The 23,207-nt window shown below is 40.9% G+C and overlaps 1 protein-coding gene across 1 annotated transcript; it reads right to left on the minus strand.

The window, feature by feature from the left end:
* Positions 1–8,378: 8,378 nt before the first annotated feature.
* On the minus strand, positions 8,379–10,260 carry LOC122055206 (ribonuclease 3-like protein 2). Its single transcript, XM_042616582.1, has 4 exons — positions 9,889–10,260; positions 9,648–9,815; positions 9,234–9,586; positions 8,379–8,813 (listed from the first exon to the last, which is right to left on the minus strand). Exons 1-4 carry the CDS (start codon positions 10,258–10,260, stop codon positions 8,639–8,641), a joined length of 1,068 nt encoding a protein of 355 aa, XP_042472516.1. The 3' UTR covers positions 8,379–8,638.
* Positions 10,261–23,207: the final 12,947 nt, after the last annotated feature.

Raw genomic sequence — 23,207 nt, forward strand, 5'->3', positions numbered from 1 at the left:
CTTTTCAAGTATTTTAAACCATGGTTTTGAATCTAGTACGTTTAAACTTTAAAAAATTTGATTTCGGAAAACAAATTTTATCAAAACATTCTAAAAAGTAAAGATTTAAATTTAATTTAACCTTACTTTGAAATGTTCCTGAATCTAGTTCTTAACATTTGATTTTACTTAGTTTTGACAATTTGATTTGAAAGTTAAATTTTACAAAACTTATTTTACAAACTAAGCTTCTCAAAAACATTAGTTTTTCAAACTTGATTTTTGAAATTTGAATCTTTTACAAACTTAGTGTTGAAAAATAAATTTCAATTTGTTTGGAAAAATAGATTTTTCAAACTTAGTTTTGAAATTTTGGTTTTGAAAACTTATGTTTGAAAAGCGTTTCAAAGTTGAAACTTGTTTTGAAAATTTAATCTTGAAATTCTTGGATTTAAAAATTGTACTTTTGTCCTTGAATCCTGAACCAAACTCAGTTATTTTTCAAGATTAAGTGTTATTGTTTTAAGTAACTCTACACTATGATTGTTTACCCTTGTTTTTTTGATGAATGCCAAAGGGGGAGAAGGGTTAGGTGGTTAAGTTAGCTAAACCAATTTGAAAAACACAAACTAACTTTAAAACCACACAAATGCATGGTGTTTCGTACATATGCTTTCACTAACTTAACCAGGTTGTCATTCCATCAAAAAGGGGGAGATTGTTGGTGCGGGTAGCACTAACGGTCTAACCCAAGTTTTGATGAATGACAAATAGGTTAAGTTAGTTGTGTTGTTGTCTGACACTTTGATCGAGTGTGCAGGAGAAGTCCAGACAGGTCGACGGGCTGACCAGATGTCTGGCACGAAGTCCAGCTAGGTCGACGGGCTGACCGGATAGCTGGCGAGAAGTCCAAGCGGGTCGACGGGCTGACCGGACGCTTGGCGAGAAGTCCAGCTAGGTCGACGGGCAGCTGGCAAGAAGTCCAGACGGGTCGACGGGCTGACCGGACGTCTGGCAGGTAAGTAAGATAAGTCACTGGAGGGGAGTGACTGCGAGGACGCGTTCCCGGGAAGGGAACATTAGGCGTCGATCCGGCTTAGATCCATTTCGGATATCTAAGTCGAGATCGTGACTAGATTCCGGTCTCGGAAAGACGGAATCTAAGTCATACTCTTGATGCTAATTTTTATTACCTAGCGTATCTGTAAAAATGTGCTAACAAACTGTGCTGCAGGGTTTATTTGCCTCGGACTAACACTGTTTTGCAGGTAGGGAACAGTGAGGGTCCGGGCGCCCGGAATGGCTCCGGGCGCCCGGAATGGCTCTGGGCGCCCGGAGGCAAATTTTATCCCAGGACGACGTTGACACTTGGAGCATGCTGGTTGGGAGTGTTACGTCACACTCCAGGCGCCCGGAAGGGATCCAGGCGCCCGGAGCAGCATATAAAAGAAGCCCCAGGCAGGAGCTTCATAAGATCAGTCTTCTGAGAACTCTGAGTCCAATCACTCTGCTGCTCCAACAACGTTCACAAAGCTCCGACGACTCACTCCGGCTCTCTTTTTAATTCATTGTTTGTCGGTTAGCTTTGTTTTCTTTCTTTTTCATTAGCAATATTTGTACGTAAATTGTAATTATCCGAATTGCTAGTGAATTGCCCGACGAAAGTACTCAAGGAGTACGGGCCTTCGAGTAGGAGTCGTCACAGGCTCCGAACGAAGTAAAAATCAACAGTGTTCATCTCTTTACTTCTTTACTTTTCCGCTGCGTTTTAACTCGAGATTTTCGAATCGATATTCACCCCCCCCCCCTCTCTCGAATTCAACGGTCTTACAGCTTCTACTTTTGGGTCAAGTGAAGAAGAAGAAGATGGTGTCACCTCCACAAATCAAGAAAAATCAATTGGAGGATCAAGTGTCATCCCTATACGTGTAGGTATATTTAGTTAAATTAAAAATAAAAATAATATTATATGTTTTGAGTGTAGGGAACATGGGCACTACAAGAGTAAGTGCCCTAAATTGGCCAAGAAAAAGGGCCAAGTGGCACTTAAGGGCAAAGAGAAGCCCAAGGAGACCGCCCCCGCAACAAAGAAGAGCAAGGAGCACATTGTGTGCTTTTCTTGCAACTAAAAAGGACATTATCAGAGTCAATGTCCTAAGGAAAAGAAAGTGGTCAAAGTCAAAGGAGGAAGCACGAGTCAAGGTGGAGCTTCCAAAGTAAGACCCAAGGCATCATTTATTGAGCCTATCCCTTTAAATCATGGTAAAAAAGCATGCTAGTTCTAACTTATATCATTTTAATGATATTTACCATAAAAATAGGAGGCATGATAGAATTAATGAAAATTATGTGGCTTATCATGCTAAAACAACTCGACCTAAGGTTAGGAAGATAAATAAACTAGGCAAGAACACTAGGGAACTTAGTTATAAGTTTATAAATAGAAATGCTCATAGGAATTAAGAAAAATCCAAAACTAAGGATTTAAGATTGGAAAACCAAGCCTTGAGGTCAAGACTTGATAAATTGGAAAAGACCCAAAGAAAATGGAAAACTTTCTTAAGGGTCAAAATGGGCATAACCTAGATTTAGGACATCAAATGTCATCAAATGGCCATAGTGGTTTGGGATACAAACTCAAGGCTAAGAAGGATGAAGCCTCTTACCATAGGGTTCCATATGATTATAGAACCAACCCTAGGTCTAGCGGTCAAGTCAAGGATACAAGGGAAGTTATCCCTAGGAGTATCTTTGCAATAACAAATGTGACTAAGACTTCTAAGAAGTCTAAAAAAGTCACCAAGAAGGTCACAATGGAAGATATCCCTAGAGTTGACCTAGAGGAAGTGACCAAGGCTTCTAAGAGGCTTAGAAAGGTCATTAGGAAGGTATCAAGGGAAGTTATCCCTAGTGAATACCTAGAAAATCCAAGGAAGACCAATAGGTATTGGGTTCCTAGGAGCATTTTCTCTACCCCTTAGATGGGTTAGAGAATGTCAACTCAAATTGGAAGGGTAGTTAACCCAACCTTGATGAAGTTGACACTTGGAGGTATTTTCAAGGCTTTTCTTAACCTTTGAAAATGTAAAGGATTAATTGTTTACTCTTTGGAAGAGTAAAATGTGCCAAAATTTAAGGAATTGCATTTAATTTATATTGGTAAAAATTAAACAAGTGCAAAAGAAATGTCAAGTTGGGTTTTGACATTTTCTTAAGAAAATATGGACAAATCTAGGATTAATTTTAGGTTTAGCATTTATTTAAGGATTTAAGAAACTTAGATAGATTATCTAGGTATATCTCATTTATGCTAAATTGTCATGCTTTGTTTGCCCATCATATGCCATGACATCATATTTTGCATTCATGACTATCATGAAAAGTATAAAAATACTATAGCATGTCATACATACATCATGTAGCTATAGCATATTTTCTTTTGAAAATTATTTCAATTTGATGTATGCCATAAAATCATCATGTATTATTTTAATTTCCTCTCAATTAAGGACAATGACATTTACTAGCAAGTGACATCCTAGGTGGATGTTCATAATTCTTACAATGCCTAGATAGATATGCATGATCCCTAGTTTAGGGCAAAACCAAACTCTACATCTCACAAAGAACCATAAGATGACTTGTATGTGTTTTAGTACACATTAGATACAAGTGAGATGCTAGATGATGAACAAGATTCAAGATGTTAATTTAGTGCATCTAGTTGAGTTTTGAATTCATCAAAACACATAGTTATGTGACCTCCAATCATTGAGAAAGCTAATGTACAAGTTATGTGCATTAAGGTCAAAGAACATGGTTGGAAATTGATTTTGAAAATCATTTTAAATATACTTTGAAAAACTTTGGTGAAGGCTATCTTTTGATAGTACTCATCATTGAAAAGTTAAACACAAATTGGAAGAAATATTGAAGTTTTTACCAGTTTCTAATTTTGTGTCAATCTTTAAAAATAAGATGTATTTTCTTAGAAAATTATTTTTTTCATAATAGTATATACCCTAAATAATGTCTATAACAATTTTCATATTTTTTAAAATTTTTGGGGAGTTTCTGAATTTTGCTGAAAATGAATTTCAGGAAATTAGATACCCAATCGATCAGTCGATCGATTGAGAAGGTTTTTTCCGTGAACAGAACGTCATGAAATCGATCAGCCGATCGATTGACCCAGGCTGGATCGATTAACTGATCGATTCAAGCTCAATTTCCGCGAACAGAAGCTCGCGGAATCGATCAGTGGATCGATTGAAATGGTTTCAATCGATTGAGACCCAACTTCAATCGATTGGGAATGCTGATTTTGGCGATTTTAGCATTTTAAACCATATTTAGTCTAGGTAACCATTCCTAACCCCTTGAGACACATTTGTATACATTTAGGGGGAGTTTTCATGATGAAAACAAGGATTGATTGGTTAAGGAAGACTAAGTAGAAGTTTAGGTTGAGGTTTAGTTTCAATATTAGATTTTTGAACCTCAAAACTTCTAAATTTGGATTTTCTAAAGGTTTAGGGATTCCAAGTCATTGTTGGTGCAATGACAGAAGTTACGAGCATGTTTTTAGGGGGAGTTACTCTTTAAGGACATGAAAATTAATTTTTTTCCGAAACCATAGAAGGTAGTTAAACCTTCGGTTTGCAAAATGCTCAAGGTTGAACATGGGAAAAATAATGGAGAATGTATATCTTCATTGTGGAGTTATGGATGCTCTAGGATGAGCATTATAACATGGATTCATGCTCAAGGGTGAGCATTTGATACATTAATTGGTATGAGACCTTCATTGTTGGAATGATGAATTCTTAAGGATAAGCATTGTGGAAAGAATTAATGCTCAAGCGTGAGCATTCAAATACAGTGAAGGGTATGAGACCTTTATTGTGGTGTTGTGAACAATATGTGAGGTTGTGAACAACGTTGAGTAACTCTTCAAGGGAAGAGTGTTTGATGTGTGCCAATAGGGGGAGACTATAGGGTTTAAGTTAGGCCTTCATTGTCCCTCTAGGAAAGCTTGGGGGAGAATGTAGGGTTTAAATCCTCATTCATGCATTGGCTTGAGAAGAAGTTAAGGCTATGAGATTAGCCTAATTTAAAAGTATTGTCAAACATCAAAAAGGGGGTGATTGTTGGTACAATATCCCCTGGATCAGGTTAACCAGGTTGACTAAGCTTGAGTGGGCTCAAGCTTGAGTCTTGATGTTTGGGTTTTGATGTTTGACAATATATAAAGATTGACAATACATAGAGATTGCAAGTGCAATTATCTGATTAGGGAGATTGTTGGGAGCAATTCCCCCTCTGGTCAAGGTTGACCAATTAGATGTGAAGAAGAGTCCAGTAGGTTACAGGGTTGATCGAATACTTAACTAGGAAAGTCCTAACTGGAGATTAGGCAGTTGAAAGTCCTGGTAAGTGAAGCCAGGCAGTTGGGAAATCCTAGTGAGTGAAGCCAGGTGAAAGTCCCGGTGAGTGAAGCCGAGGAGTGGAAAAATCCTGGTGAGTGAAGCCAGGTAAAAACCTTAGTGAATGAAGTTAGGTGAAAGTCCTGGTGAGTGAAGCTAAGCATAGGAAAATCCTAGTGAGTGAAGTTTCGTGAAAGTCCTGGTGAGTGAAGCCAGGAAGGTGAAAGTTCCAGTAAGTGAAGACGGGTAGTGGGAAAATCCTGGTGAGTAAAGCCAGGTGAAAACCCTAGTGAGTGAAGTTAGGTGAAAGTTCTAGTGAGTGAAGCTAGGCAGATGGAAATACGTGGTGAGTGAAGCCAGGTACGTGAAAATCCAAGTGGGTCAAGGTTGACCAAACACATGGTGTTGGGAAGTCCAAGTAAGTCAAAGGGTTGACCAGATACTTGGCACAAGGAAATCCAGATGGGTCAAAGATGACCTGATATCTAGTGGAAGGAAGTCAAAGTGGGTCAAGGTTGACCGGACACTTGGCACGAGGAGAAAAGTCCAAGTGGGTCAAAGGATTGACCAAACACTTGGTGAAGAAGTCCCAGCAAGTCAATGTTGACCGGATGTTAGGCATGAGGAGTTCCAACAGGTCACGGTTGACCGGATGTTGGAATTGGGAACCTTGGACTTGAGTTAAGCAAGTCCAAGGGAGGCCAATCTATCAGTCGATCGATTGGCTGTGTGTGTGCGATCAAAGGCTGGCCCAATCGATCGACCAATCGATTGGGATGTGAAATCGCAAGCACAGAATGTTCCCCAATCAATCGGTCGGTCGATTGAGCTCCCCAATCGATTAGCCAATCGATTGGGGGCTGGTTTTCTCGCGCTATTGCAAGAAAGCCTGAATCGATCGGTCGATCGATTCAAGCACGTTCTAAAGAGCACAGAAGAGGGCTGAATCGATCAGCCGATCGATTCAGCCTCCCCAATCGATCAGCCGATTGATTGGGAGGCGACCTTTGTGCAAGATAAAGTCGTTGGCGAGCGTCTTTCTCCGCAGTTCTTCCACTCTACTTCTAACGATTACTCTCATAGATTCACGTCAGTTCTTGAATCTTTCTTGGAGCAAAGTGTTGCTACACTTCTAAGATCAAGAGGCGTTCCACACAAGAAGAAGAAGGTAGGGTCAGGGTTTCATGTTGTAAATCTTGTAAGTTTTTACTTGTATTTGCTTCCCTTTCTTTCTTCTTGTATTGAGAGTTTGTATAAGGCTTCTCCGCCTTCGGTAGTTACCGAGAAGGAGTGTTTTCTTTAGTGGAGTATGTGTCGCGTGTGGATCCTTGGATTAGTCACCTCTTCTTGAGGTGGATACCAAGTAAATCCTTTGTATTAGCATTGTAAGTTTGCTTCGAGTTCATTCCGCTGCATACCATCAACAATGAAGCAAGCCAACGAAGCATGGCGAGCTATTCATCCCCCCCCCCCCCCCCTCTAGCACCAAATCGACCCTAACACAAAGCTCATCGCCCTCTTGCTCGTGGGCAAGGGAGAGGTCGTCCATCCACCATGCTCGTGCTCATGGGCGACCCCCCACCACCAACTTGTTTGCAAGCAGGTGAGTCCCCTGTCCCCCTCTGGCTCACAAGTGAGCCCCTCACCACCTGTTTGCTTGCGGGCTAGCCCCTCGTCTCCAAACAGCTTGCGAGCACGAAATCGAGGCTTGAGGTGAGCAGGGAAACCACAGGGGAGAAGGGAGTAGAGAATGAGATTGATGACGGGGATATAAAGCCACTTGAAGCATTAGGAGGCGGAGCCGAATACAAAATCCTTGAAGAGAGACTTCCACTGAAGCTGCTTCATCGATTGTTGCTTCTCCATTATGAAGTAGATCTCACCGGGGTAGGTGGTGGCGGACATGGAAGAGGTGTGCAACACTGGGATGGCAGTCCGTTGGCATACAAAGGCGGCTCATGGAGTTGAGGTGGAGTTGCATCAAAGGACAGATGGTTGCTTTCTGTCCGATTTTGAGGGGATGAAAAAATGCCTCAAAATGGATCCATAGACAGTTTCGTCAACCGTTCGTCCATTATTTTAAAAGAGGTAAATAAGAGAAATGATGAATAATTCATCCTCTTTTGTGAAGTAAACAGTGAAAACTTTTCCTACGAAAATTTTTTCTTTTCCTCATCCATCCGTCCATCCAAGTAAACGGATTATTAGGGTCGAGGGGGAGTGCAAAGTTGGTGTTTCAATGGTAAAGACGGCAACACGAGAGACTAAGTGAGAAACTAGGGCTCTAGTACGATGTTATGGGGAAAGATAAGGTTATTTTCCATAGGTAATCCCCATTACATATTTTCTTAACCAACATATATATTGCCAACTTCTCGTGTGTGCATTTGCTATGTTCCCTTACAATTATACATGGAGAAAAACCTGTCTAAAATAGTGCAACTCTCATTTGAGAATTTTTCTTTTTTATGCACATTGAAGGTCTACATGCCATTACACCTTAACGAGGTAAAAAAATACATTAATTTCTTTCTTCAAATTATTTGGGATTGAGATTAATAGCGTAAGAAAGCTAAGCTGAACTACTCTGGATGATGTATGATGTGTTTGTCACTCGCCAAACTAAATGTGACATTGATGATGACTAAAACAATTAAATATATCTAAATGTAAATATATTATAATATTCAGTTGTTCGACCACAAACTTAATCATGCTGTCTGTTGAAATTTGCTCTAGAATCATGGACACGAGTAGAGATTCGTCTATAATCATGGATGAGAGTAGCATTTGCTCTCACCGTGGACAAGAGTAGCATCCTAAAAAAAGCTTCAGCTCACGTTGCTAATAATTAACTTAATAAGTCAGTCGCATCATTCCATGATTGCTTTTCACAAGATCCAAGACAAATTGCATAATCATTTTATTTTTTTGCTTAAGCATATTCTAGCCTGAAATGATCAGGCATGACTCTCAAAGATATTAAAAACTAGATTTTTGCAATACTTAGAACAGCTATAGATGTCCTTGGAAAAAACATCTTAGACTAAGTACGAGCAGCAGTGCAGATTATTCGAAGTTAGGAATCCTGATGGGTAAGAACATCTCCAATGTTGGTCCCTACCAAAAATGGAAGACAGATTCGAAATTTCTAACCCAGCTCCTTAATTTCTATTGACTCATTAGGAAAGAGAAAACTAAGGAGTTCACAAAAAGCTCCAATGTGGATGCCCTTAATCCTCAACGGGGCGATGCAAAATGGATAACATCCGACGTGCTGCCGAATTTTCTGCATATTTCACTCTTGGCTCTGGGTCACCGCAAGCACTGAACCTGTAATCCTTCGATCCAACTGTAACTGAGCATGTGAATTTTTTACTATGTGCAGGACCTTCTTCTTTGTCAATTCTGCAAGAAGAAATAGGTTGGATCTTTAAGAAAACTACAATGAGAATAAATGAAAATTTCAGAATTGAGATTCTATGTGTGTATATATACACAAATCAGTTCTGATTTTTTGTTTTCTTTCAAAATTCAAGAAGAGTCCGAAATCCTAATAAAAAGAAGCAGCTAGCTAGTCACGAAGATAGAAAATGTCTTACATAATGGAAGAAGAAAATTAAATATAGTTAAGAATCTATAAATAAGAGAGTAATTATTTTGAAAATAAAATAATAAATCAGGAACTACAGACTCTTATCAAATATAATTTCTGTCGCTGGGTATATATTCTCATAAACAAATGCATTAAATTCTCCGATGAGATTATCAATTGAATGTATTTGTGGCAAATTTGAATAAGAAATAAAAAAGGAGGACAAAAATTACTTGTATAATGGTTTCATCCAGCGCTTTTTGTCACAGTAAACATATAATCTCTGCTTGTGGAGATGTTGACCGGCATCCGCATCATCATCGTCGAAACTACCTTCCTCCATGCCAGGAAGCTTTGACAGCGCATCTCGGGCAGCATTTAACTCTGCGATTGCCACTTGCCTGTCAGATCCAGTGCCCATAATCACGCCATCAATAATAACATCCACTGTGTATGAAGAACCGCGCCTTGAGGGGAGAAACTCCAGAGCTTTGCACCGTTTCTGACACAGCATGTTGAGGGCCTCCACAGGGTGTTGTTCCATGGTCTCCGACGTGATGAATGGTATCAGAATCTTACTGAAAATCTATGCCCAAAATCTGATTGTCAGAAGGGAGGGGACGGGAGGGGAGCCAAATCTAGCTTACCTTCCACACTAATTTGAGGTCGGAATCACAGTCCCAGTAGATCGCTGCTGCGATGGACTCGACCATGCCAGCCAATACGATGCGGGCTTCTAGGATACTACCGCCGTAGGAAATCCTTCCATCGTCTTCTTCCTCCTCCCTTGTCACTAGATCCGTGAACTCGCTCACCTGATTGAAAGGTTCAGATAAGTTTCCATCGCATCAATTGGGGAGAAAGGTTATGATACTTAGGTTTGGGTACCGCTTGATCAAGGTCAGGGGAGTTGCGGCGGAGGAAACGGTAGAGACCGAGGCGGACGGCCACGCGGGAGAGCTTCTCATTGGAAATGTTGGCGTGGCGGAGGGCGGTGAGGTTGTCGGAACCGGTGTCTGGGTACGTTTCGTACAGGTACTTAGAAACCACAAGGCTGAGGACAGCGTCGCCGACGAACTCGAACTCGATGCGCTGGTAGGATGGATGATCGGCGTAGGAATCATGGGTAATCGCCTCCACAAGGAGCGATTTGTTGCGAAAGGTGTAGCCCAGGATGCTCTCGATCTCCGCCACTTTACGAGGCAGCTCGATATCGAGCTCGGTCGCCACCTTCCCCTTCCCGGACGACGATGGCTCCATGGAGGTGTTCGCTGTGGATGCGGCGGTTCCCTTATAGCATCTGCAATGCATTCGTGTTATGACATCATCATCTCATTAAAAAAAAAAAAATAACATAGGGTTGATTATCATTTACTTGTTATAACAATCATTTCTTTCATCCCTCCTCCCTGATCTTTTTAATGTTAATATTTATTATTCATGAGTCTCACAATTCACTTAAAATAATATCATATTAAATAAATATATTTTAAAATATTAAAATTATTATTGGTTTTTAAATAATAACATTTAACTTACAAATTTTTATTTTTTTTAATTTAATTCAAATTAAATAAAAAATAAATTATAAATAAATAAAATACAAATCCAAATCATTGAAAGAAATAGATAAAAACATCAGATTATTATCGTTTTAAAAAAATAAATATTATTATTATTAAAAAATATTTTATTATTTATTATTTATCCATTTTATTTAATTTTTAATTTTAAAATTTATATTTTTTTAATAAATAAAATAAAAAAAAAATAATCACGAGGTGGGCCACCCCATGCCATCTTTAACATGTTCAAAGTATTGAACATGTTAAGAGCATCCACAATACTGCAAGCGTTAATATTTATTTTTATTTTTTTTAATTCAATATGTAGTATTAACGCGTTCAAAGATTTGAACGCGTTAATGCTACAGTGCTGAAAAAGGTGTCCATGTCGACGTTAATACTTCAGGCATTAACACCGTTGTGGATGCCCTAATGTGAAGGGGTGTTATAACACCCCTTCACATTGGCTTTAACAGCCATTGGGGTGTTATAACACCCCCATTAACGATGCAATGGGGATGCTCTTACTCGCTAGATCCCTTTCATAGAGGTAGAAGTTAGGGTTACTCTCCAGTGTGGGCCAGAGGGAAAAAGGTCGGGTGGAGCTGAATCAATTGAACAAAGGCTAGACTTGATTTTTTTTTTTTTAATTTGATTTTTTTTGAAAAATATGTATAAGAGTGATCAAAGATCCCTATTCAAGTCATGATTAAAAAGATATCAGATCAGACCCGTCTAGAAGCGATGAGAGAACTACTGATTAGTTGATTGGAAAAAAATTCGAGTTGGGAATCTCGATGAGGTGTTGTTGGTGTTAATGGCGAGAAGAAAAGTAGGGCTGTCGGAGAAGTCGGTGAGTTATCCTCGTTGTTGTCGAAAGAACTTGCAAGGAGATCCTCCAGTATTTTAATTTGACGCATAAGTCAGTCTCCAACGATGTAAAAATGTAAGGAAGATAGTGAATGAGTAATGAAATATAAGTGTGTAGTCCTCAGTCCTCCCTTTTGGCTTGAAGAAGCGGAGCTTTTTATAAGAAATACCTTTGTCAAGATGTCATATCAATATTAAAAAAATAGGTGATGTCAGAAGGTCATGTTGTCCATATCTAGTACTATAGGAGATCTCGTGGGATCACGCTATGTCAACCATGTTGCTCCACATGTTTAGACAATCATGTGTTCTAACAATCCATGTGTAGACATGGAACTCAAATGTTGCTAGTTAGTCGGGATGACTAGGTTGGAGAGTTTGTCGATGGTACCGACCGAGGAGGCTATTGGTCGGCTCTTATTGGGGAGACTAGATGTTTGGCTCAGCCAAGACGACAGGTGGGTTGGCTCAGTTCGTTCAGGAAAACTGGCGAGTCGGCTCTGTTTGACCAAGAAGACTGACGGGTCAGCTCGGTTCAGCTAGGAAGACTGGAGGGTTAGGTTGACTCGGCTCTGCAAGGAAGATTGGCTAGTCGGCCTTGGGAGATTGGGAAGACTGGCGAGTTGGCTCGGCTCATGCAGGAAGACTAGCGGGTCAGCTCGGCTCGGCCAGGAAGATTGGCGGGTTGACCTTGGGAGTTGGGAAGACTAGCAGGTCAACTCAGCACGACCAGGTAGACTAGTAGGTTGTCTCAGCTAGGAAGACTAGCCGGTCGACCTTAGGAGTTGGGAAGATTAGCATGTTAGCTCGACTAGGAAGACTAGCCGATCAACCTCGGGAGATTGGTCGATTGGCACAGCTAAGAAGAGATGGTCATTGACCTCTCAGGACTTTGACTAGGCTCAACATGCCAACTTGACCTTTTTTGTACCTATTGCAACTTTTCATACTTTTTATATCACAAACCTCCCCCTCAAGTCTAGTCCAATGAGATGATAGTTTGACTGACTAGACAACCTATCATACAGCGGAATCACTCCCGACTGAGGGTTTAGGAAGAGTTGAATGAGAACGGACCCCGTGAGTCAACGGAAGCGGATCCCTGAATTGACGAGAGCATAGCCCATAATCGGCAGGAGCATAGTTCGAAATCGATGGGAGTAGAGCCCGAAAGTTTGAAGGCATGATGTATGACTCGAATGTCTTAGAGCTTGGAGGCACGGTGTATAACTCTAATGCCTTGGACCCTGGAGACACGGTGTATGACCCGAATGCCTTGGAGCTTGGAGGTATAATGTATGACCCAAATGCATTGAGTTTGGAGGCTTGGTGCATGCCCCAAATGCCTTTGAGTTTCGAGACATGGTGTATGACCAGAATGCTTTGGAGCTTGGAGGCACGGTGAATGACTTGAATGCATTGGAGCTTGAAGGTACGGTGAATGACTTGAATGCGTTGAGCTTGGAGACATGGTATTTGATCCAAATGTCGACCTAATTTGAACTTTTTTGCTTTGATTTAAGAGAGATATATTCTAAATAGAAATTGTGAAAGTCAAGTTCAGACTTTTCTGTTGAGATAACTTGAGTTGATAATCTGAAGCTATAAAGCAGGATGGGTGAGCCGCTTGGGATGACTAAGCTACCATTGAATAGTTGAATGGTACACTACAATAAAACTGCTAAAAGACAACACCACAAAGACAACAATTTTAGGAAAAAACGTTGTAAATTTGGCAAAAGAGAATGGGTTTTGACAAAATCATTTTCTTTGGTGCAACAGTTACCCCAAAAGACAACGGTTTAACATTATCTGTTGTTGTTTAAGGCAACGATTTTTTTTAAATAACAATGTATTTTACAATAATTTTCTAAAATCATTATCTTTAAGAGTTTTTTTTTTATCTTAACAATAGTTGGGACAAAGGTTAACGAACCGTTGTAATTGAGAGTATTTTTACAATGCTTGTTCTTTTTCTTCAGTTTGGGATAGTCATCCTTGATGTGCCCTTCCTCGTTGCAGTTATAGCATCGGACCGTCCTTTTGTTACGTTGATGCTTCCTCGACTGTGATTTAAATTTATTAGATTTAACAAATTTATTAAAACGTCTTACTAGTAGGGTCGCTTCGGTTTCGTCGATCGATGCTTCGGAGTCGAGATCATCCTTTTCGGCTTGTAGGGCAATATTGAGGTTTGACTTTTCTACTGGTTTCTCTGCAAGTCGAGACTTGTGAAGTTTGAATGTTGAAAATAAGTTTTCTAAACTACTTACCTTAAAGTCCTTAGAGATGTAGTATGCATCTACTAAGGACGCCCAGTCTGGAGTTCTAGGGAAGGTATTGAGCCTGTATCGGATGGAATCTCAGTTTGTTACCGATTCGTCGAGATTCGTCAGTTGCGTAATCAGCTCCTTGATTCTCACTTGGAGTTGTGCTACCTTCTCGTCGGTGTTCATCCGAAGATTCGTTAGTTGTGTTCGAAGGATGTCGCGCCTCGTTACTTTGCTTCCGAGGTACCTTCGTGGAGCTCTAGGAATTTCTCCCAGAGGTCTTTTGTAGAGTCGTAGCTTCCGATCCGACTTACCTCCTGGGGCGAAAGAACGCTGAGCAAGTGGAACTCAGCCTTTCCGTCAGCCACGAAATCAGCCTGCTCCTTCTTCGTCCATTGGTATTCTTCTTTGTCTTTTGGAGCTGAAAAATCATATTTCATTGCAATAAGAATGTCAAAATCAATTTTAAAGAATACCTCCATTTTTTGCTTCCATGTAGTGAAATCTCCGTCGAACTTTGGGGGATGAATGTTCACGCCGGCCATTGTCCTGATCTTTGTGCTTCAGACGACGGTTAGTCCTTCTGAGGCTGTTGGGCTCTGATACCACTTGTTGGTGCAGCGGGGATCGGCAAGAGGGGGTGAATTGTCTGCAATCAAAGAGTATATCCTCCTCAAAGAACTTCAACTCAAAAAATAAAAACAACAAGAGTAATTAAATTAAATAACAGAAACAAAAAGAGAGACGACTTAGCTATTTGACTTGGTTACAACCGAGACGGTTGTTAATCCAAGGCGGTTAGAAAGCGCACTAGAAACGTCTCATTCTCTAAAGGCGGAGAAGCCTTTTACACTTTGAGAGCAAAGAAGTTGCTAAGAATGAAAGTACAGAGTTGATTTCGAATAGCTATTCAAGACCCCTTTATATAGGGGTTCCAACACTCATCCAGATCACCTGATCTTCAAGATCAGGCTTTGACTCGAGAGGGATCGGTCGACCGATCCCCAGGTTCGGTCGACTGAACCTGATGAACTTTCCCAGCTTTCTGTCTGGATGCAGGCTTTATGGATCGAGCTTAGGTTCGGTTGACCGATCCTTGTGTTCGGTCGACCGGTCAACCAATGGTCTCTACTCGATCTGACCCGATCAAATCGCTCGACCAAGTCTCTGATTATCTTTCGGTTCGGTCAACCGATCAGAAGGTTCGGTCGACTGATCAGGCAACAGCTGGTTGCTGACATGGCTGTTGAGTCTTCTGGTTTATCTCCGATTCGGTCGACCGATCATAAGGTTCGGTCGACCGATCAGCCAACAGCTGGTTGCTGATGTGGTTGCTGACGTGTCACCAATAGTTGGCTTCTGATGATAGGGGTTTGGTCGACCGATAAGGGCGTTCGGTCGACCGAACACTTGTCAAGTCAACGTCCCGGTTGACTTGCTTTGGTTCTGCTCACTTGGGTGATTTCGGCCATTCGGAATAGGGCTCACCCGAACCCAGTTCCCCGCCTTCTCCTCTAAGCAGTCTTCTATCCCGACTTTACATCCCTCGAACGTCGCGCACATTCTTCTCGCCCACCGGTGTACTCTTCCGCAACTCTCTCGTCCTTCGGACGCACCGAGCCCGTCGGCTCCCTTCCTGTACCATCCTTCTCGCTAGCTCCGTCTTCCGCTCGACTTCCTGCGCTCCTAAGCTCCTGCACACTTAGACACAGGGATCAGACAAACAAGACCTAACCTAAACTTGGTTGATCACATCAAAACAACCACGGGGTCCAACACAAGAAAGGTTTTCTACCTTTTAGACATGGAGTAGCTTTATCTAAAGAGATGTCTCTGAAGACATCAAAGGAGATAGAGGGCATGAAGGCAGTTCCTTATGCTTCGGCTGTCGGAAGCCTAATGTATGCTATGCTGTGTACGAGACCGGATATCTGTTTTACCGTAGGCATTGTTAGCAGATATCAAAGTAACTCTAGACAAGGACATTGGACTGCTGTAAAGCATATGTTGAAGTACCTGAGACGGACTAGAGATTATATGCTGGTTTACCAAGCAGATAATTTGCTCCCTGTGGGTTACACGGATTTTGACTTCCAATCAGATAGGGACAATAGTAAGTCCACATCAGGCTATGTGTTTACTTTAGGAGGTGGAGTCATTGCATGGAGGAGTGTTAAGCAGAAATGCGTTTCAGACTCAACCATGAAAGCTGAGTATGTGGCAGCCTCTGAGGCAGCCAAAGAAGCTGTATTGTTGTTCCCTTTGGAGGCCGGCAAGAGGGGAGGGGTGAATTGCCCTACAAAATAAAACTCGAACCTTTCTCGGATTTCAACTATATCATAAACACTTGTAATAAAAAGTAGAGACTAAGTAAAAAAATCATACACCAGAGATTTACTTGGTTTGCAATCAGAGGATTGCTAATCCAAGGAAAGTAAGCGCACTATGATCTCCTCTGGGCGGAGAAGCCTCTTTATAACGTTGACAGCACAAATGAAAAGAACACAACTGAAAGCACAGAAAGAATTGATTACAAGTGAGTTGTCTTGAATGTACGGATCAGTACTTTATTTATAGTACTGGTCCAGGCGCCTGGAAGGGGTTCCGGGTGCCCCCGGGGGGATAAATTTTATCCCCCAACGGTCAGCTCGCGGTCAGCTCGCGATCAGCTTCGATCTGGTCAAATATGAACCCCCGAGCGCCCGGAATGGTTCCGGGCGCCCTGAATGGTTTAGGGTTTAGTCAACAAAGTTGACTCTGGTCCAGGCTCTCTGCTCCGGTTCAGCTCTTCTCAGTTCGGCTCGTCTTGGTCCGGGTCTGTTCGCTCCGGCTCCGCTAGTTTGGGTGATCTCGGCCTTCCGGAATAGGGCTCACCCGAACCCATGTTCCGGCCTTCTCCTCGAGCAGCCTTCCTTCCCGGTTTCTCGTCCCTCGAGTGTCGCGCACGCTCTTCTCGTCCACCGGTGTACTCTTCCGCGGACACCTCGTCCCTCGGATGCACCGAGCCCGTCGGCTCTCTCCCGTGCCGTCCTTCTCGCTAGCCGCATCTTCCGTTCGACTTCCTGTGTTCCTAAGCTCCTGCACACTTAGACACAAGGGTTAAACAAACGCAGGACCTAACTTAGCTTGTTTGATCACATCAAAATACCTTGGGGTTCCAACAATCTCCCCCTTTTTGATGTGAGCAACCCAAGTTAAGTTAGGGTAAACATATGCAATAAAAATAATTTATATTCAAATAAGTCCAAGTATTTTTCAAATGAAAAAATTATATAACCTCCCCCTAGACTTAACATACTTCTCCCCATTTGATCACATAAAAATTGGGGTTATAAACAAGTCTAAGGTAAATTCAAACAAAAACTTTGAGTGTAAAATATTTAAAAATGTCTAAGTAAAGACACTCTTCAGAATTTTTCTTTTGAGAAAAATTTAAGTAAAACATTTTTCAGATAAAAAAAATTCTAAGTTAATATTCATAAGAAACAATTCTAAGTCAATTTTAAGAAAAATTATAAGGCAATATTATCAAAAAAAAAATTCTAAGATAACTTTTAAAAAAAAATTCTAAGTCAATTTTCATAAAAAAATTTCTAAGATAATAAAAAATTTCTAAGTCAAGTTAAAAATTTTAAATATTTTTTAACACAAATTGAATAACTCTTTTTAAAGCATTAAGTTATTTAAATTAATACTTTTTCAGTTAGTCAATTAAACTTTTCATTTCGATACTTGGCTTCCAGGTCGTGGTGAGGCACTAGGCTTTCTTGGTTATTGGAACAACAACCACTTCCTTAAACAAAGCCTCATAAAGAAATTAGTTGTTTAATTTCCTTGCTGAAAATGCTAAGTCTAATTTTAATTTTAAATTAAATAGGTTTTTGGAACCCAATAGAGGTTCCTACCTACAGGATTAACCAAGTATTTCCTAGGTATATAGATTTTTGATATATTTCTAATTTGACTTTGATGAAATCTATAATACCAATTTAAATCTCTATAATTTCTAAAAGTAGAAAAATTTGAACCATTAGATTTTTTCAATCTTTCTATTTCTTCTTTTAATTTTTCATTTTCAATTTTCAATTTTTCAAAATCCTCTATAAGACATGATTTTGCCAAAATTCTCTTTGTTTCTAAAATTTCATTTTCTAATTTGGCATTTTTATTTTCTAATTTATACATAGATTTAGTCATAGCTTTGATACCAAAGTAAAGTTCATCAGGGGGTAAGAGGCATACCTCACTTACCATATCAGACTTGAAGCCTGAATCTCCTCCTGCCTCGCTACTTCCATCTGAGGTCGCTCCCCCTTCATCGATGCTGGGTTCTGATGTACTTTGTCCTTCGTAGCTTGCCATCAGTGCTATCCCGGCATATTCTTGAGCTTCTGATTCGGATGAAGAAGTGTCGTCCCAAGTTGCTTTTAGGTTGTGTTTCTTGGGTGTCTTCATTTTGACCTTCTTGAGTTTTGGGCAGTCTTCCCTTAGGTGTCCCTCCTTCTGACACTGGTAGCACCGTACCTTTCTTCTACCTTTTTGATTCTTTTTATTCTGCATTTTAAATTTATTAGATCTAAAAAACTTTTTAAAGTTTCTTACCATGTACGCTTCTTGATCGTCTTCGGAGTCTGACTCGGGTTCATCCTTGTTGGTTGCGTTCAGCGCCATAGTCTGGGTTGTGTCCTTTGATATCTCTGCATATCTAGTTTCGTGTAATTCAAGGGTAGAAAACAACTCTTCTAAAGTACTTACCTCCAGGTCTTTTGAGATGTAGTAAGCATCGACGATTGATGTCCACTCCGGAGTTCTTGGAAACGCGTTGAGCGCGTAGCGTATAGTGTCCCGGTTTGTTACCGTTTCACCAAGGTTTTCGAGACCAGTAACTAGTTCTTTTACCTTTGCATGTAGACCGGCTACTTTCTCACCTTTCTCCAGACGAATGTTCATCAGTTTGTTGCGGAGGATGTCCCTTCTAGCGAGCTTCGCTTCAAACGTGCCTTCGTGGAGTTCCAAGAACTTCTCCCAAAGTTCTTTAGCAGATAAATAGTTTTCAATGCGGTTGACCTCTTGAGGCGGTAACACGCTCAGCAGGTGATGTTCCGCACGACTGTTTGCTACCGACTCATTATGCTCCTTCTTTGTCCAATCGCTCTCTTCTTTTTCTTTTCCATCTTTATCTATTGGAGCTACAAAACCATATTTCATAATAAACCGAATTTCAAAATCTTTTTTTAGGAATACCTCCATACGACGCTTCCAGTCTGCGAAGTTCCCCTCGAATTTCGGTGGAACAATGCTTGGTCCGGCCATCTTTGTTGCTTCGATCGGCGGTTAATCCTCCCGAAGCACCTAGCTCTGATACCACTTGTTGGTCCCTTTGAAGGCCGGCAAGAGGGGAGGGGTGAATTGCCCTACAAAATAAAACTCGAACCTTTCTCGGATTTCAACTATATCATAAACACTTGTAATAAAAAGTAGAGACTAAGTAAAGAAATCATACACCAGAGATTTACTTGGTTTGCAATCAGAGGATTGATAATCCAAGGAAAGTAAGCGCACTATAATCTCCTCTGGGCGGAGAAGCCTCTTTACAACGTTGACAGCACAAATGAAAAGAACACAACTGAAAGCACAGAAAGAATTGATTACAAGTGAGTTGTCTTGAATGTACGGATCAGTACTTTATTTATAGTACTGGTCCGGGTGCCTGGAAGGGGTTCCGAGCGCCCCCGGGGGGATAAATTTTATCCCCCAACGGTCAGCTCGCGATCATCTTCGATCTGGTCAAATATGAACCCCGGGGCGCCCGGAATTGATCCGGGCGTCCGGACCTGTCAAGTCAACAAAGTTGACTCTGGTCCAGGCTCTCTGCTCCGGTTCAGCTCGTCTCAGTTCGGCTCGTCTTGGTCTGGGTCTGTTCGCTCCGGCTCCGCTAGTTTGGGTGATCTCGGCCTCCGGAATAGGGCTCACCCGAACCTATGTTCCAGCCTTCTCCTCGAGCAGCCTTCCTTCCCGGTTTCTCGTCCCTTGAGCGTCGTGCACGCTCTTCTCGTCCACCGGTGTACTCTTCCGCGGACACCTCGTCCCTCGGACGCACCGAGCCCGTCGGCTCTCTCCCGTGCCGTCCTTCTCGTTAGCCGCGTCTTCCGCTCGACTTCCTGTGTTCCTAATCTCCTGCACACTTAGACACAAGGGTTAAACAAACGCAAGACCTAACTTAGCTTGTTTGATCACATCAAAATACCTTGGGGTTCCAACAGCTGTATGGCTTAGGAACTTCCTAATGGACTTAGATGTGATTCCTGATTTGCCCAAAATCATCACAATTTATTGTAATAATAGCGGTGCAGTAGCAAACTCGAAGGAACCACGAGCCCATAAGGCGAGTAAACATATAGAGCACAAGTACCACCTGATACGAGACATCATAAAGCAAGGAGAAGTTGTTGTCGCCAAGATTGCATCAGCAGATAACCTGGCAGATCCTTTTACTAAGGCCCTTCTGGCGAAAGCTTTCGATCGGCATGTTAAAGGAATGTGAATTAGATGTATGGCAGCATTTATGACAACATAGTCTTTTAGTATAAGTGGGAGATTGCTAAAGTGTATACTAAAAGCCTAGCTGGTACAAAGTCCAGATAGGTCGACGGGCTGACCAGGTATCTTGCGAAAATTTGGCTAGGTTGACGGGCCAATCGAATAGTTAATACGAAGTCCAGATAGGTCGACGGACTGACTGGATATCTGGCAAGAAGTCCAGCTAGGTCAACAGGCCGACCGAATAGTTGACATGAAATTCAGACAGGTCGACGGGTTGACCGGATGTCTAGCAAACTGGTAAGTTAAGGTAAGTAACTGGAGGAGAGTGATCAAGTGAGGACACATCCTAGTGGGAGGGACAGTAGGCGTCGGTCCAATCTAGGTCCAGTTGGGATCCCTAAGCTGAGACCTTGACTAGTTCTTGGTCCTGAGAGGACAGGAACTAATTAATATCCTTTATTATTAATTATTATTTGTCCTAATACTTGTTTTGTAGGTTATTTGGACTAACGTTATTTTGTAGGACAAAAGGAGAAAAATTACCTTTGGATGAATAGTACCGAAGGCGCCCTCAAACAGTGAAGGCGCCTTTGTACTGCTCATAGAAGGTGCCTTCCAAAGCTATGGAAGGCGCCTTCCGCGGGATAAATTTTGGCCGAAGTCATGGAAAAGTGTCGGATTGTTCGGGATCGAATTTGCCTCATTAGAGGCACCTTCCATGTCTTTTATAAGGCTGTCTCGAGAAGGCATTGAAACAACACTGAGATACGAGCTACCACGCATCCTTTTGAGCTTCCGACTGCTCCAGGCTTCTGCTACGACTCTACTACGAAGCTGCTGCGTTGGACAACTGCTTCGAGAACTTTCGATCACAGCTGGTAGGTCGACACCGACACACGAGTGCTCCTACTTCCATTTCTAAAAGTATCGGTAACATTTCATTTGTGTACTTGATTACTGCTTTTAAAAGGAAAATGTAGGTTGTTACACTGTCCCTATTCTTGTACTTGATTCCCTCTTCCGGAGGTGCCGGAAGAGGTTTTTAGTAGATTACCCATCGATAGATCTGTGGGACCTGGGTCTTGGAGTAGAAGTCACTGAAGGCTCCAAACTAAATAAAACTGCTTGTGTTCTCTAGTGTTTGTCTGTTTTCTTATTCTTTTCCGCTGCGTACTCATAATTTTAAAACCGACAAGATGAGTTTTTGAAAACTATGTGATTCCCCCCCCCCCCCCCCCCCCCTTTCACATGTGATCGATCTAACACATAAATCCCTATCCCTCCCCCCCTTCACGTGTGATCGATCCAACACGTAAATCCCTACTCCTCCCCCCCTCCTTTCCCCATACACTTGCCTCCTCAGTTGAGTTACCGTGATTTACCTCATTCGTGTTGGTCCTGGGCAGAGGGCCGGTCCTAGACTTTAAAGGACTCGGTGCCAAAAAATTCCTTTTATTTAAGTAAGAAAATTTCATTTAAATCGAAGGGTTTATATGTGTGCACTACTGTGTAGTATCGATGGGAGAGGACGATGACGTGACGCTAGACGATGGCTATTGGTGTGGGCGAAGAGTTTGAAGGTGAACAAAAGTGGATTATGAAATATTAGGATTTAGGAAAATAGAAATAGGAAAAGACTCGTCTATTCTCGTACAAATTTCTCTTTTTTAGGGGCACCTTTATAAAAAAAATCCATAATATTTTAAAATTTATAATTACATCTTTTATTTTTTTTCTAATAAATATATTTTATTAGCTTTTACTTAAAAAAATATATAATTTTTTTTAAAAAAAAAAGGGACCCTACCAAAGGTGACGCCGTGTGTGTTGGCCTCACCTTGACAACCCCTAGGCCATCTCTGGTCCTAGGGCGGATCGACAAGGGCACTAGGGTTAGTGCTTCGCCTTTTGTCACATATATGTTATATATAACATTGCTCGGGTTTCGTGCGATGGTAAAATAAACAAACGAATTTTCCAAACTAACAAGGGTTGGATTCCCAAGTAGTGCAAATAAATACTTGTGACGCTCGAACTACTCGTAGTACTAGGTCATTTTGTGGCCCATCTATGCTTTCTATTGGTAGAAAATTTTCATAGGACCACTCTTGGTGAATAAAGGATAAAAATATCTTGACACCAGGCGAAAAAAAATTGTTCCCTTAACATTCCACATGTACAAAAATCTGTCCAAAATACTGCAACTCTCATTTGAGAATGTTTCTTTTTTATGTACATTGAAAGTCTAAATGCCATTAGACCCTAACGAGGTAAAAGAAATACATTAATTTCTTTTTCAAATTATCTGGGATTGAGATTAGTAGTGTAAGAAAGAAACTGCTTTGGATAATGTATAATATGATTATTACTCGTCAAACTAAATGCGACAATAAAAGAATTAAATTTATTTAAATATAAATATATTCTAATATCATTTGTTGGAGCACAAACTTAGATGATCTCTGTTGAAATTTTCCCATGCTTGGCTATTAGCAGGATGTTCCATAATAGGCACGTGCATCTCTAGTTCTTTTGGTATGTCCAAACGTGTATTTAGCAATTTGTTTTGACAAGATTTTTTTTATATATAATTTAGATATTCAACTCTTCAAATCGAAGAATTTATTTTAATATAATTAAGCAATGTAACTTTGGTACTGATGACAAATATTGAAGCATGTTATAAGACATTTACTTATTTTGTTAAGAAAGTTACCGTGTTTCCTCATTTCATAACCAATATAAGATGATAAATTGTATGTACAATTTGCTTATAAAATAAGTTTATAATAAAATAGAGCACAGTTAGTTAAATGCTACATAAATTAGTTAGCAAAGTTGAACGAAATACATTCCAGAGGCCATAATTATGTGGGGTTAATGCGCACTTGTCTATTATTGAAGTTGTAACAAAATTGGGATCTAATGGCATTTATATTCGGTTTGTTTTTCTTCTCTC

Source organism: Zingiber officinale, chromosome 3B (assembly GCF_018446385.1).
Source record: "Zingiber officinale cultivar Zhangliang chromosome 3B, Zo_v1.1, whole genome shotgun sequence".
Classification (NCBI taxonomy): Eukaryota; Viridiplantae; Streptophyta; class Magnoliopsida; order Zingiberales; family Zingiberaceae; genus Zingiber; species Zingiber officinale.

Coding starts and splice junctions, on each gene's coding strand:
- LOC122055206 (XM_042616582.1), bottom strand. CDS start 10,260: ATGGAGCCATCGTCGTCCGGGAAGGGGAAGGTGGCGACCGAGCTCGAT. Junction 9,816..9,888: donor CCCCTGACCTTGATCAAGCG/GTACCCAAACCT, acceptor CCTTTCAATCAG/GTGAGCGAGTTCACGGATCT. Junction 8,814..9,233: donor TGGATGAAACCATTATACAA/GTAATTTTTGTC, acceptor TTCTTCTTGCAG/AATTGACAAAGAAGAAGGTC.